Source organism: Carassius carassius, chromosome 21 (genome assembly GCF_963082965.1).
Source record: "Carassius carassius chromosome 21, fCarCar2.1, whole genome shotgun sequence".
Lineage (NCBI taxonomy): Eukaryota > Metazoa > Chordata > Actinopteri > Cypriniformes > Cyprinidae > Carassius > Carassius carassius.
This window is the reverse complement of record NC_081775.1, coordinates 5046847-5062666: the sequence shown is the minus strand read 5'-3', so window position 1 is coordinate 5062666 and position 15820 is coordinate 5046847. Positions and strand designations below refer to the sequence as shown.

At 38.1% G+C, this 15820-nt stretch overlaps 1 protein-coding gene across 1 annotated transcript; it reads right to left on the bottom strand.

Annotated features, from left to right (window-relative positions):
* Window positions 1-603: 603 nt before the first annotated feature.
* LOC132098234 (KN motif and ankyrin repeat domain-containing protein 3-like) lies at window positions 604-14609 on the bottom strand. Its single transcript, XM_059504417.1, has 10 exons — window positions 14519-14609; window positions 6783-8411; window positions 5593-5701; window positions 5027-5224; window positions 4704-4794; window positions 4370-4589; window positions 4024-4166; window positions 2697-2897; window positions 2095-2193; window positions 604-1513 (listed from the first exon to the last, which is right to left on the bottom strand). Exons 1-10 carry the CDS (start codon window positions 14607-14609, stop codon window positions 1451-1453), a joined length of 2844 nt encoding a protein of 947 aa, XP_059360400.1. The 3' UTR covers window positions 604-1450.
* Window positions 14610-15820: the final 1211 nt, after the last annotated feature.

Below are 15820 nucleotides of genomic sequence, written 5' to 3'. Positions count from 1 at the left end.
TTGGTCACACTGATGTATTTACAGTACACCACCAAAATCCACTATTGTAGGATAGGTGCATTTTCTTAATGAGTTTCCTTTAATTGTAAAAAATGCTAAATGAAATAGCATAAGCTGCACAGCATGATACAATCATTTAAAAAAGCATAGAGACCAAGTAAAATACACAATAAACCAAATACTGACAGACAAACACATACAAATCCTGATACAAAGGCCTGGTAAAAAATAATCCAATTGAAGAGTCAAAATATGTTTAAATGAGCAACTAAAGAACAACTGAAATACTTCTGTTTGCGGAGCTACTGCAGCATCTTTGGGTAAAATTAAAGATTGTCTGTGTTTGAAATCTACAGTAAATATTCTAGTTAAGTTTAAGACTTTTACAGGTATTTAACGCCTGGCTTCTTAATTTGTGTAAAGTGCAAATAATTATGGAAAACAAATCACATAGAACTGCTTTTATGCAAGTGTCCTTTCAAGGGTACCAACAGGTGTAGATTGTCAAATTAATTAACTATGAACATTTTAACATTTCACAGCCACAGTGTGTTGGGATTTCAAGCTTAACAACTGAAAAGTACTTTTTTTTCTTGAAAAATGCCATTTGCTTTGATTTGTCCAAATTGGTATTTGTGTTTTGGGGCCATTCCTGGCTGATTTCATTCAGTTATAGTTCTTAAGTTCAGTTCAGTTCCTTTCTGTGATCCGTCAACATCTCAAGGCAAATGTTTCTCTTTTCCAAAGTTAGGCAATGTCCTTTCGGTTCAAAAACTAGATTAAAAAAATAAACGCTCAGCTAATGGGCCACCATCAGCCCCAGACATGACAGACTGTATTTTTAACGGCTGAGTTTTATCCAATTAGATCAGAGGATAAAAAAAATAAATCACTGTAAAAGAAAACAAGGGCGGAGTTCATGTTTGTTGCTGGCCTTTTCCAAACAGCACATAATTATAGCAGTTGCAGGTTGCCTGTGTTATGAAGCCACGATGTGTGTTTAATAATTAAGTTTATAAAGCAAATATGAATGATTCACCCTAATCTGCTGCAATATTTCATGCTCATGAATGATTTGCACTTTGCAGTTTTTCTGACCGCTAATCAAAACAAATGTTTAGCTTGTGAACCATGTAATCACAATAAGATTACAGCTAAGCTGCAGTTATCCCAAATACCTTATTTCCCTAATTTAAACACTGACATCATGGCAGTAAGAAATTACTATAGAAGATACACCTGTTGAAGATTAAAAATAAGTAAAGTTATTGGTCTTGCCTACGTTAATGTGTTTATGTTGCATTATAGTGCATTAAATACGTGGATAAAAATGAATACAATATAAACATATTTATATGTATAAACTTATAAGACAGAAATTGTTATAATACTCCAGTAAAGCTAGTTAGTAATGTTTTTATTTTCATTTTGTTCTTAATGTGTCCATGTGTTACTCTGAGGGCCATGTTTTTCTAGGAGTGGACGGGCTTCGGGAGACTGCTTTCGATGATACCTGAACAACAAAGAACAAACACAAAAGTTATGTTACCATATTATAATATAATGCTAATTTTTCTCCAGAATTATACAATTTAAATAATTAATTGTGAAGGATAATTCAGTGCATGTTCTGCCTCTTAAAATGACTTATTTACAAAATTAAATGGTAGCCAAACAGCTACTAAGGAATTGGCCTCAGACTCAATTCCTGGAGGGCCACAGCTCCAGCCCTAATCAAACACAGCTGATCCAGCTAATCACAGTCTTCAGGATCACTAGCAACGTCCAAGCAGGTGTGATCTGGAGCGGGTTGGAGCTAAACTCTGCAGAGCTGTGGCCCTCCAGGAACTGAGTTTGACACCACTGCATTAAGGCATCGTTTCCATTCACATCTGGCTCCATTCTGGAAACACCCGCTTTCATGACCTAAATCTATTCCAAACGGCTGTCTCACCCTGCAGTTCTCTGAATAAATATCCTATCTCACATGCATCATTTAAACAAGTCTTGTAAAGTGTAATTAAACTGCGGAAATCAGTGTGTTTGTCCTGCTTGAATGAGTTCGGAATGGGATGCGTGTGAGAGGACTCTTACGTCTGCCTGTGTCTTCGAGTAGTTCATGTGAGCGTACAGTAGAACAGCAATATCATTGTGGGACGCCTCCAGAGCAATGGAGAGAGCATTACTGCCATCCTGGAGGAAAGAAATCAAAGAGCATGGATTTACCCATAATGCATTGTTGGACAGGATGCTTTAACACTGGATGCCGAGTCCAGTAGCATTTAGGGTGCGACCTGTTTCTCTGTTACATCATTATCAGTAAAACAGAGTACAACTTCCGGCTACGATGGAACAAGTGACTGCACTGGATTTCAAGCTTACACAATTACTCTGGACCCCACCTATACAGGCAACAGGAAATGACTGCAGGACAACACATTCAACTTGTTAAAATACACCATGCATCTGCTTCCACCTCAGAATAAAAATGATTAATTTGAATATAAGAAACACATTCATATCGAGAGAACTAATAGAACTAGTATGTTCACCTGCCTTTGATTATTAGTATGACTGCCACTTTAATCGTGGCTTTATTTCAGGCTGCAGTATTGTGCAGAAACGGAACATATTTAAGTGGCATGTATATTTTCATCATGGCTGTATGAAGGCGGTTGTGGTTGTGATGAACTCACATTGTCCACGACTGAGATGTCACACGCCGGCTGCTCCAGCAGTAAGGACACAATCTCAGCCCGACCGTGTTCGCTCGCACACATCAGAGCAGTGGAGCCTTCGTCGTCCTGGATGTTCACATCAGCACCGCAGTCCAGCAGCGCTCGCACCATCTCCTGACGCCCGTGACTCACGGCCAGCATCAGAGCCGTCTGTCCCGCCTAACCACAGACACACCAAAACACACACACGCTCAGCGGGAGCGTCCATGCTGTACGCCAATCAACACTTATAATGCGATGAAAATCGGTTTTTAACCAAGATTTTAGACACTCAGGCCTCACAGAATGAATTTGTGCAATTAATTAGTCTGAATTTCATTGCTTTTGATACAAAATATCAAAACAAGTTTTCTAAGCCATTTTATTCAAGGTTTGCCTTGCTTAACTTTCTTTCAAATCAATGCGACAATTATTTTTTTTAACTAATGACAATTTTTCTGTGATTTTAACTCTACCGTTCCAAAACGTAAAATGGGCAAGATCTTTAAATGTTTTGTAAAAACGTTTCTTATGTGCAAAAATAAAGTAAAATCTGTAGTATTGTAAAATATTACGATTTAAAATAACAGTTTTAGATTTAATTTTATTGTAAAATGTAATTTATTTCTGTGATAAAAGCTGACTTTTCAGCATCATTACTCCAGTCTTCACATATGTAATCCTTCACAAATAATTCTAATATGCTGATTTTGTGCTCAAGAAACATTTATTATTACTGTTAATGTTGAAAACAGTGCTGCTTTTATTTTTGTGTAAACTGTGATAGATTTTTTTCCGGATTCTTTGCTTAATTGAAAGCTCAGGAGAAGAGCATTCAACTGAAACTGAAATCTTTAGTGACATTATAAAATGTCTTTACTGTAACTTTTGATCAATTGAATGTGCCTTTGTTTAAAAAAAGGTTTAATATCCCCCCCAAAAAATCTTTTTTTTCCAGATGTTTGTTATCAGTAGTGTATGTATTCTGTAAATTAAAAAGAAAAAAAGAAAATTGTACACCGAGTCAAGCTTCCAAAAGAGAATTGTCACAGAGAAACAATTTTAGATTCCTGAAAGAACCTTACAGTGAACAGTTCTTGAAAAAAAAACCTTTTCTTTTTAACAAGAGCCCTTTGTCCACTATAAAGAACCTTTTGTGCGATGGAAGGATTATGTAGATGTTAAAGGTTCTTCATGGAACAATAGATGCCAATAAACAACCTTTAAAAGTGTAAGTGTAAATGTCATATTCAAATTAGCAGAGGATGTAATCGCAGATGAATAACTTATTAACTGGGTGACTTACTTGGCTGGCCTTGGCATTGGCGTTGCCCAGACGGAAGAGTTTCTGGACCACTGCCATGTCGTCCTCCTCCTTCACTGCTGAAAGCGCTGCCAGCATCACAGCAGTATATCCGGCTTTATTCTGCTGATCAACGTTGCACATGCCTACGCATGAACACATCCACAACTGAGAGTTTAGCATATAACTTTGGACTTTATCTAAAGCTTGAACTTCCTTTTCAAAAGCATCAAGTGAATATCATCACTCACGTAAACATGCAAAATAGTTAGGTCATGTGACAACCATAGTATGCACTATATAATAAGCTGCATTCTAAATGCAAAAACAAAACATTACTTCGCTTTACCTGTGTCGAGGAGTAGGTCCACCACGGCGAAGTTGGAATGGGAGACGCTGTAGTGTAAGGCAGTGTTGCCGTTGCCATCCGTCATGTTGACTACGTGCTCCAGCAGGACGGGGGAGACCTCTGAGAAAGCCATCAGGTAATTTGACACACGTGACGGCTGGGCCATCTTTGCACTGGACACTCTGAACCACTCCAGCTGAACGCTGTGAGTGCTGGACAACTGCGATAGACATGTTTACGGAAAAGTTGGTAAAGCTTGGCTGGAATGTAATTTGAAATGATTAATTTCGAACTACAATTTGAATAAAATGTCATTTGTGTGATTTGTTCTCACCACTTCTTTACTCTTCACTGATTTCGCTCCGTCATTAAGGTGGTTCTTCAAAATTAGACAAGCCTCACGCATTTTGGGACTTAGTTCAAACCTGTAAAATAATCTACATTTATTGTTTGAGTTCATTACATCATAGCCATGAATCAAGATTTTCAAGTCATTTACGGTCCTCAAGGGAAAGACCTCAATTATTTAAATATGTACATTTGCTAAAAAGTACACTTTTAGATGTACGCTACCATATAGAAGACCTCACAGCTAAGTCACTAACCTTTTTCTGTTATGTGAAATTTTAGTCATCACCAAAATCTGCATGCACTTACTTTTCCTTCACTTCCTCTTCCTGGTCCTTTGAATCACTGTCAGATTCTTCCAAATTTATATTCATCTCTTCATCAGATGTATCCTCTAGAGCTGCCCCTTCTTCCACACTGCTGTCTGAACACGCACCAGCCTCACTTCCATCTGAGGAACTCTCTTCATCCTCTTCCTCATCCTCTTCACTAGAAGTTGACTCATATCTGAAAGAATTTAGGAGAAATTCAGTTTAACTGGTAGTCTGACCTCAAGTTGAAAGATTTATATAAGAAATAATTACAAAATGGAGCGTTACAGTTCTAAAAACAGATTGAAAGAGCCATGTTTGAAGACAGTGATATTATATACAGTTGTTACTTGGCAAGATAATTATTGTTGTCATTAACGCTAATATTTTTTGTGAATCAAATTGACTTGTTTTAGCATATTACTGTTGTTATCACTTTATAAAAGCAATAAGTCATGGGACGCAAGCTGTGACAGTCTGACACTACAGTAATGGTATTTCGTATTGTGCCAATATGTCCTTTTTTAAAAAAAAAAATAATAATAATCTGCTCTAGCAACTCACCCTCCATTTAGAATTCCAACAAACTTCAGGCTCTTTTTGCCACCGCTGGAAGCTGCGCCAGCACCACTCCCATCCTTCCTCTTCATGATAGATTTCAGAGGGCCTGCAGCTTTTTTGCAAAGAATATGTTTTTAAAGGGATTTTCCTATGGATGATGTGGTTACTTATACAGATTGATTTAATGTCAACATGTAACAAATGTATAGTTGGACTTAAGCCTCGTTCACACCTGCAAATGATATATCCTCTTTAATTCTAAGCACACGTGCGTCTGCTGCTTTAAATTCTCGAGCTTTTTATAGCAGGATGGATTCTGATTGGGTGTCAATGTTTGTATCATTCATCAGCTGGAAAAAAAACGTTCTGAAAGTGATTCCAACTATGTATTGTTTCTCTGTGCCTGTATCATTATAGTTGTGGTGTGGACTCTGCTGTTCTTTAATATTGAGAATAATTTTTAGAACTATATCTTTATTGTTATCTTTATAGTTATCATCTTTGGTGTAACGGGCCTTTAGGCTTATAAATTCTGAATTGACTGATTCATACTTTAGTCTGTATTACATGAATGCTAACCAGCTTTATATTACTGCATAAATGCAAGGTTCTGTCATGAAACTCTAGATGGCGCAGGCCGATAGGTCCAACTCAATCTGATACAATTACATCATCATTCGCATGGTGCAACTGATAAGTTCTTTTGAAAATAATATTTTCACATCAGCAGCCAATGAGCTGCTGCTTAACATTCAAATACTTGGCTAGTGTTTGCTGCAGCAGTTGCAGCACACTTCAGAAACCCTCAACCTCCCCAGCTCCACCTGTATAGATCTGCTACAGGTCGTTTTCATGTATTTTAAACACGGGGGTTATTTCTTGCAGCAGTGTTTCTTGCATGATCACCACAGCATGGATGTGGATGTATTGATCTATTCCGCCAAGAACAAATGCATTAACATTTCCATGTATATTGCGATGCTAAACTCTCTGAGAGTTGTCATGGCAGAACAGTATTTATAACTGCGTAATAGTACTGGCAAAATGTTAGAAAGGCTGTATTACCTACAATTGTAGCACTACCAAGGCAGATTAACTTTTAATTAAAGATTAATAAGGTGTTTTTTTTCTTTCTTCAAATAATTGTGCACAGTATGTCCGGGAACATGCTTAGTGAAAATAACGATGCTCACCCTCTGCAGACATTGTCTGTTCTTCAGCATCTTGTGTATCATTAAGACATTCCCACTGTATACCAATGCTTACTAGCTCCACTGTTTTTTCCTTTAAAGTTTCCACAGGATCTGTTTGAATGCTTTGGTCATTTTTCGAAAAGTACTCCTGGTCAGTCGCATCTGGAAACAACACTCCAACTGAAAAAACTTCAAGAAATGTTTCCGATTGGGCATTTGCTGTCTGTGGTTTTGCTATTGTCTCTTTGTCCAGCATAATCTTGGATGCCCTCTCAATTTCTTGAGCCTTTAAAGCTTCAAGATCTTGGTTGGCTTGAGTTAATCTTGTCTCGAGAACCTGCATTGACTCCTGTTGAAATTTGACAGTATGCTGCAGGGTGTCAATTTCTCGTTCTGTCTCACTTTGTAGCCCTAGAAATGATTCTATTACCCAAACTGCCGCATCTTCTGTAGCCACTCCAGTCTGATTTCCCGCATCATGCATGACACTAGTCTCAGTCTCAATAGTTGCATGACAAACATCAACAGTAGCTTCGACAGCAGCATCCTTGACCGCTTGGCGATTGTAAATAACTACAGTCTCAATGGGATTGTCACTGCCTACTGCTATGGATCTTTTTTCTACACGAGTAATGGCTAGTTTCTTTATTTCCATTTTGTCTTGTTCAGTACTTTTGCATTCTGGCTTTTTATTCCAAAGTGATGGTGATGGTTTGGATCCTGGTTGAGAGGCACCTACTGCTGCCTCAGTGGAGACTCGCAGTTTGAGCGTTGCATCAAGTTCCTCTGTTTTCTTTTGAAGTTCATTAGCCAACCTTTCTTTTTCGGCACGGAGCATGGAAACTTCTCTTTCTAGAACTGGTAGTCCTTTCACTCTCTCCTCCATCTCTCTTAGCTGCCTAAGGGCAGTGGCCATCTGTTCTCGCACTGTATGAAGCTGCCCAGGAGGCAGTGTTCCTGAGTTGGAGGCTGGCGTGCTCCTTCCAGATGTCTGAGGACTTGCTTTGGTCCAGACCCCAGAAAGGGGGTTCTGGACAACAGGTGATATCTGTAGCAATTGGGCATCTGAAGCAAGCTGGGAAGAAGCTGGAGAGAAGTCCCTATTAGATCCACCGGCTTTGAAACTCCCTTTTGAAAGGTTGGACAAATCAGAGCCTAATCCATTGAAAAACTGACTTTGCTCCTGCTGGAGCCGAAGACTAGTTTCAAGGAGCGTTCTCTCAACCCTAGGGTTACGTGGTGGAGGCGGTGGTGGCACTTTAGAGCAAGTACTGGGACTAATGACTGGTAATGGGGAAAGTGGTTGTGATTTACTAGGTGGTGTGATAGGGCTCTGGAGAAAAGGTGGGTTAGTTTGGCCATTCTCACTGGTTGTTGAGGAAAGGGACTCAGTGGAGGTCCAGCCACTGGCCCGACCACCAACACTTAAATTCCTCTGATACCCACGGTCACCCCGGGATCCCCTCCGAGGGTTCACATTAGCCCTACGAATGTTGTGTCCACTCTCTATTTCCTCAACATACTTGAGAAAATCAAGGTCCAGCTGGAATCCATAGGGCGTCTGTACTGAATAGGAGCCCCCTTGATCTGTTTCTTCCTCAGTAGAGCCATGAAAAGGAGCACTCAGATCTGTAATGCAAACATAGCAGATGTGTTCATCTTGAAACAGTGCTATCTACCGAGGGCAGAAAAACAACTACTTACTTGGCAGTTTGGAAGTTATATGCACAGATTGGGTCATTTTATGGAGCCTTGTGCTGCCCCTCCAGAAGACAAATCAACACACCTACAAGCAAAAGACAACTTCTCAGTGTCATAAAGTCATCAGAAAAAATGAAAACATTGTTTGGGAGCTGCTGGTGACGTGCAACAAACTGAACCTAAAAACATCTCTGGACCATTCCACAACATGTATCTGTTCACTATAAAGGTTTTTAAAAGTTGTTTTTTTGTCCAGTGGCCCATGGTAGTTCCTGAACTCTTATAATTGACATGGACTGATACGTAAAGGTGTTGCTGCATGTTGCATTGTATGTTTATTAGCACACTGCAATGTTAGCAACCAAGATGACACAGTTTCTAGTTGAAACATGCTCTAGTCTCACATCACAGAAACTTTGTTTTTAGACTGCACAGTCTTGAGGTTTTTATAATAACCTGGGAATTGTGGTTAGCTATCCAGCAAACTTAATAGGTAATTTGAAAACAGCTTTGACTATTCTGGCTGACAAAAAATAAATATAGCTGTAACCCTCATAATAAGTAGGTTGCATGCCTTTTTGTACTCTATGATCTCTTTGATTTGTAGTATAATGGCTTGACTTAGTTCTGGGCGGTATACCAGTTCATACCAAATACCGGTGTTTATTTTTCTTATGATATGAATTTTTAAAATACCGTAATACTGGTGTTGTTTAAATAATGTTCGGAACGTTTAAATAATGTTCAGACTTCAGCACTAGATTTAGCAATTTTCAGATGCTTTTAGCGGCTTTTTTTCCAAATAATATATATACTGACAAACTTAGTGACTTTTTTGGATAAACTTTAGCTATGATTCAGTTGGAAGATGTCACCAGTGCTGCACCACGAGCGCAAGGTCTGACTCTCCCGGCGCAGTGTCGTCTCTCTCTGTGTCTGTTCTGTTCACTGAGTGGCAGAGAAGCATCGCTTTCAGCTGGCCGTACTGCAGCCGACTCGCCAATAAATGAGTACAAAACAGCCTTTCCAAGCACCTGTTGCTTACTGACTGTTTGGAATTATAAATATGAGCATAGGTCGTCTGTTAATATTATGCACTTTTTGTTTGCTGTTGTTCTTTTGTTTGTTTGTTTGTTACTGCCAAAAAATATAGCCAAAACCACCGCATAGCCACTCAACATTCATCTACTGTACATGTGTGTTGATTTTATCAGACGATGCCACGATTATAAATGAGTGACTCCTGGTTAACGTATTAATGGGTCCTGTTTCATCACTATTTAGAATGGAATTTTTAGTAGAATTCAGTAGAAAATGTTGTTTACACTCGGTCATGCATGGAAAAAAAATACTGTCATATACCATGAAACCAGTATAATTTTGAAAAATACTGCTATATTAATTTTTTGGTCATACCGCCACCACTAGCTTGACTGTTAGTGAACCATTCTCTGTGTTGTTTTCAAAGTTCACAGACATTTTTATAAACAAAAAATGCATTAAAATCACACCTGATTTTCTCTATTTCTATACTATTCTAGAATTGCTCTGGGCTCTGTTCTAGAATTCCTAAAAATTTTCTGCTCCAGGTGTGTAATAATCTGGTTTACAAATAAAACCATGGTATGGCAAGATTTTTTTTTTATATGTTACCTGCTATGTTTTGAACAATGCCATGTTTGCTCAGAAGTAGGTCATAATATATTTTAAAAGCCTTGGAGTACCATGTATGTATATGAATATGGTAAAGATACAGTACCATGGACCAGATAACTAAGGCCAAATTATATTATAACAATTTAAACGAAAAGCTGACTTGAAAAAACTGACATGAATTTCAGAACATCACCCCTTTTCTTTAATGACAGCATTAAGTGTTTTGGGTACAAATTAAACCTTAAGTCTTAATTAAATTATCCTTAACTTCCACACAGCTGTCCTTCGTCCTCTGAAACAATGCAGTGTTTTCAAGACACACTGTACCACAAAAAACATCTACCCTCACATGAACAGGCATGCATTGAAATAACTTGGTGAAAGTGAAGATATTTTGCAAAAAGGGGTTCACTTTGCTCATTGACTCAGATTTGCAGACCATTCAAATTTGACAACTTTTCCAGGTTTTCACTGTGCTTTTGCTTCAAATTATAACAACGTTTTCAGGATTTCTCAGAGGGCAGGCTTCAAGTATAACTCGTTTGAAGTAATGGTGCTTCATATAACATTATCCAGAGAAACAAATGTTAATGATAAATCCCCTGTTATGTTTGTACTGGCTACTGTATACAGGCCACCAGGGCACCATACAGACTTTATTAAAGAGTTTGGTGATTTTACATCTGAGTTAGTTCTGGCTGCAGATAAAGTTTTAATAGTTGGTGATTTTAATATCCATGTTGATAATGAAAAAGATGCATTGGGATCAGCATTAATAGACATTCTGAACTCTATTGGTGTTAGACAACACGTTTCAAATCATACTCTAGATTTAATACTGTCACATGGAATTGATGTTGATGGTGTTGAAATTATTCAGCCAAGTGATGATATCTCAGATCATTATTTAGTTCTGTGCAAACTTCATATAGCCAAAATGGTAAATTCTGCTTCTTGTTACAAGTATGGAAGAACCATCACTTCTAACACAAAAGACTGCTTTTTTTTCAAAAGACAGATGATTCTTCTGCACAATCTGACTTTGCTGCAGCCTGGAATTGAACTACTGGTTTCGTCTGGTCAGAGGAGAACTGGCCCCCCAACTGAGCCTGGTTTCTCCCAGGGTTATTTCTCCATTCTGTCACCGATGGAGTTTCGGTTCCTTGCCGCTGTCGCCTCTGGCTTGCTTAGTTGGGGACACTTCATCTACAGCGATATCGTTGACTTGATTGCAAATAAATGCACGGACACTATTTAACTGAACAGAGATGACATCACTGAATTCAATGATGAACTGCCTTTAACTATCATTTTGCATTATTGACACACTGTTTTCCTAATGAATGTTGTTCAGTTGCTTTGACGCAATGTATTTTGTTTAAAGCGCTATATAAATAAAGGTGACTTGACTTGACTTGACTTTTAGACTTTGGAAGCCTAATTATCATCTAATATTATCACTGTGTTATGGCACCTCTAGAATAAGTTTTGTATGGAGATGTTACGGTACATTCAATGGTAGAAAACACACACATTTTATTAATACTACATATCCTGCACATCCTTTATGGTGCTAAATATCAATACCAGTGGACAAAGCAGGTCATGGAAATATAGTTCAAACACACACACACCCTCACAGAGGAGGGGAAGCATGCTGCACATAACTGTTTTCACAGAGCCCCAGGCACATTCCACCAGACACTTCCTATTTTACACAGCACTAATGTGACCAAGCTCGGACATGTCAATCCAACACAAAGACTCCACCAGGGTGGCGAACGGCTCGAATGCAGGATATAATGAGAAGACTTGGGCCAAGGGGAAAAAACAGAAGCTCTACAATGGTTTAAGTAGTGTTGGCGAAGACTGCGTCTAATTAAAAGCATACTGCGTACTGTTTGATCTCATTTAACAGGCCAAAGCTGTTTTTTCCACTGACTGAGCAAAGTAATGGTACCACGTGGAGACTGAACCCAAATGCTTCAATATGTTTTGCATTGGAGAGACTGACTGTGGTGCAATACAGCTGACCAGGTTTCCAGTCTCTGCAGCTACAGTCTAGTCTGTCAACTCACAGCGTGCTGTCTTGATTTGCGGCTTGCAGGACTTCCCCGTCCTTCCAGCTGTGAGCTGAGACGTATCACTGTGTTTGCCTGCTGGTAAAAGCCTAATTACAAGGCAAGAGGGGAAAAACACATTCCTGTCTACCTCCTCTTAACCAGCATGCTACAAACACGCCAGGATCACAAAAACAAAAGCATGTCCACCATTTGACTAACTACAAGACGAAAGTTTGGACACACCCACACATCCCTTATTATGACGGTTTTCCACATTTTCAAAACTACAAAATGGAAAAAATGGGGATTATGTATTGACTACAAAAGCCAAACAAATTAAAGCTTTTGTATATTTAAGCTTCTCCAAAATCGCCACCCTTTGTCTGGATTCCAGCACTGGACATCGAAAACAACTTTTGAGGTGCATCTTGGGATGCATTCAGAGCAAAAAAAGAAGTTTCCATGTATGCTGGACACTGATTTTTCTGCATCAAAACATCCCTTATTTTTGTAAAGTTTTGTGAATACTTTCATACATATAGGCAAAGCTTATATGTCGACTACATTAATTTAAATTAGAAGCTGAACATTAATAAATTCAGTAAAGGTAGGTGGTACACTTACTGTATATCGTCCGTTTCAGAACATGTCAAGTTAAATCAAAAGAAATAAGTGTTCAAACCCTGTACTTTTCATTCAGTTATGGTCCATAAAAGTAAGAGCTTTGTGTATCACATTCACCACTTTGAACATGGGAACAGTGACTTCTCAGAGCAGGCAAATAACTGGAACAAATCCTCCACTGTGGCGTTGTCTGAATGGGAGTCATGTTTTGAAACTGACCTCATAGTACTCCCTCCCATTTTCCTGCAGAGGAAGCAGGAGGTCTCTACTCACATTATATGTTATGTGAACTCTGCAGGCTGGGCAAGGACACTTCTTATTTAAAAAAAAAGGGCAGTCCCATAAAAAAAAGGTTTTGCAGAGCTTTCTGACACCCACCTTACAGCACTGTCAGGAATTTGTGTGTAATCACATGACTTAAAGCAATAGTTTGCCCCAAAACAGAAACATAATGTGTCATCATTTAAGCCCAAGTGAAATCCTTCTATACATAAAATGAGATATTTTGCACAATGGCAAGCCTTCTCCTTTCCAAAAATGAAACTATACCAGACACATACAGTAAGCAGCATAGTCTGTACAGCTATGCTCTCAAAACGTTTTGCACTTGCACATATTCAATGCTGGTTTCTCGAGATGTGTCATTCCAGGTTTGTGGCCAGTGATAATGAATGTCATCTTGGTGACCAATTGAAATGCACCAGGCAGGTACTAGGGGAATGCCAAAAGTGTCATTAGCAAACATAATTCAACAGTTCGGTGGTAGTTAAGAGCAATGATTGCTGTGGATTAAGGAATCTAAAATACGGTCATGCATAAGGCGTTACCATTAATCTGTGCTTCATAAGCAAGCCTACTATTAAACAGCCAAATATGCTAGTAATATGCATGCTAATAAGCAACTAGTTAATAGTGAGAGTTGGTACCTAAACTAAAGTTTTACTGATATTTTCATGAAATGGGGAGGTTCTGTCCCTTCATTGAAGATCCATGGAACCAAAACTTTTACAATGCAAAAAGGTCATAAAGGCATAAAACTAGTCTTGTAAAGGGATACTATCACTTTAGTTGGAGAAAAGATTTAATTCAGTGGTATATTTGACTTTTTATGATCAACAGACTCTTTATGATCGTTCTCATGAATCCTGAACATATGTTTGAGTTTTCTTGTTTATTTGATATACTCTACTGTATGTCTGTCGATCATTGTTTTTCTGAATGAAAGCCTAAATTAAATCTGTTCACCATATAAAATGATCATATCTCTTCTGGATCTCTTATGGATTAGCTTTGCAGCAGCGTTGTAAACTTTTTGGATCATCAAATTTTGGTTGTATGACGTTTCAGCGTATGGGTTTGAAACCAAATGTGGGTGTGTAATCGGTCAGAATTTTCACATTTTCATTTTACGGTGAACGAACTCTTTATGAAGTCTTCTCTTGCATGAACGTGATTCTATTATGGTGTTTGTGTCATTTTGAAGCTTTAGCAGTGTACATCTCTACTTGAAAAAAAAACAGTTTCTAAATATCTCTCTTCTTAACAGAAGAATAGAAATCATCTTTGGAGTTACTTTTATCGTACTTCCACAGTGTTTTTGTCTTGACGTGTTTGAGTGTGAGTAATGATGACAGATTTTTCATTTTTGGTCAAGCTGTTTTTTTGAGCAACAGTGTATTGCATAGTTTTTACTAGTGTCACAGCCAGTGCAGCAACACAGCTGCTCTTTCCTGAAGGGAAGTGGGTCTGATACGGCCCTAGGGTCTCCTGGAACAGCAGCCATTGTCTTTCAGGACGGTGAGTGCTAGACAGTTGATCAGAGCAGAAAAAGCTGTTTCCTCATGGACCAGGCAAGGGAAAATAAACAAGGAAGCGAAGCACATGCTCTAAAAACGACATCAGATCATTTTTCAGGATACAAAAGACAATGTTTAAAGTTCTAGAAGTAAGTCTAATAAACTTCACTCAGCATGAATTGCCTTTGAAGATGGATGGATCTCAGCTAGCCAGATAATAATTTTGACTATATAATGAATCATTATCCCTCTTCTGTGGGACGTTTTGTGAGGCGTCCATCTACTGTATTCTCATATCAGCTCACATCTATGAAAGTCAAATAATATTGATTCAATGATAAAAGGGTTACTGATTTAGCAGTCTCAGCCTCAGACAGCTCACCCACAGTCTGTACTGAACGTTTGACACAAATGGCACACAAAACTGTCAAGAGATGGTTGAAAATGGCCAGTTCAGATTAGCTTCTAGGGGTCACTGCACACTAGTTTCACAAGTTGAAAATGCTCACAAGCCATTTTTACATCAGTCATTGCTATAATGAACACTTTAGAAGAACTAGTCACTTTTTAAAATTACATTTATGACATTAAAAAAAAGTTTTATTTGAAGCAGGGTCAGAAATGTACTTTTCCATTAAGAGGCAATATTTGCTCTCTGGGTTTGTTTTCCAGCGGCATTGTTTGTAAGTTGTAAGGTTTTTTTTTATTACCTCATTAATTCTAATAATTAAATGAATCTGTGCTGTTCTCAGGCTGTTGCCAATAAAAATGTTATCAATATCAACAAAAGTAATCTGCGAAGGGACATGGCGTGTTTATTTACACAGACAACTGCTCAAATGTGACATGCCATAATTGCATAATGAGATTAATGTCATTTTCTTTATTTAAAACAGGCCTATAATAAATTTGAATGCCATTCAAATATTTTCAAACAAAAGGCATGGTCACCAAATACATAATGTACTTTTTATGTTTATTTGAATTTTTTATTTCCATAATTAAGGGGGTTTTCCATATATTGATATAAACAGCGATGAGCTCAACATGTAGAATAAAACAAATTTTTTACGAGACATTTGTATGGTTTTTTCCTATTTTGCACTTTTTTATTTTATTTTATGAATGATAGTCATTTGAATAAGATTTGTCAAAAGCATTATTTACTTCTGTTGGTGTAAGATGTTAGCAAATGGAA

What these genes read in the sequence shown, in the direction of transcription:
- LOC132098234 (XM_059504417.1), bottom strand. Translation starts at nt 14,609, where the DNA reads ATGGCTGCTGTTCCAGGAGACCCTAGGGCCGTATCAGACCCACTTCCC. An exon ending in ACAGACAATGTCTGCAGAGG is followed by an intron (nt 5,702 to 6,782) that starts GTGAGCATCGTT and finishes TTTGCAAAAAAG; the next exon opens with CTGCAGGCCCTCTGAAATCT. An exon ending in CCAATGCCAAGGCCAGCCAA is followed by an intron (nt 2,898 to 4,023) that starts GTAAGTCACCCA and finishes GTCTGTGGTTAG; the next exon opens with GCGGGACAGACGGCTCTGAT.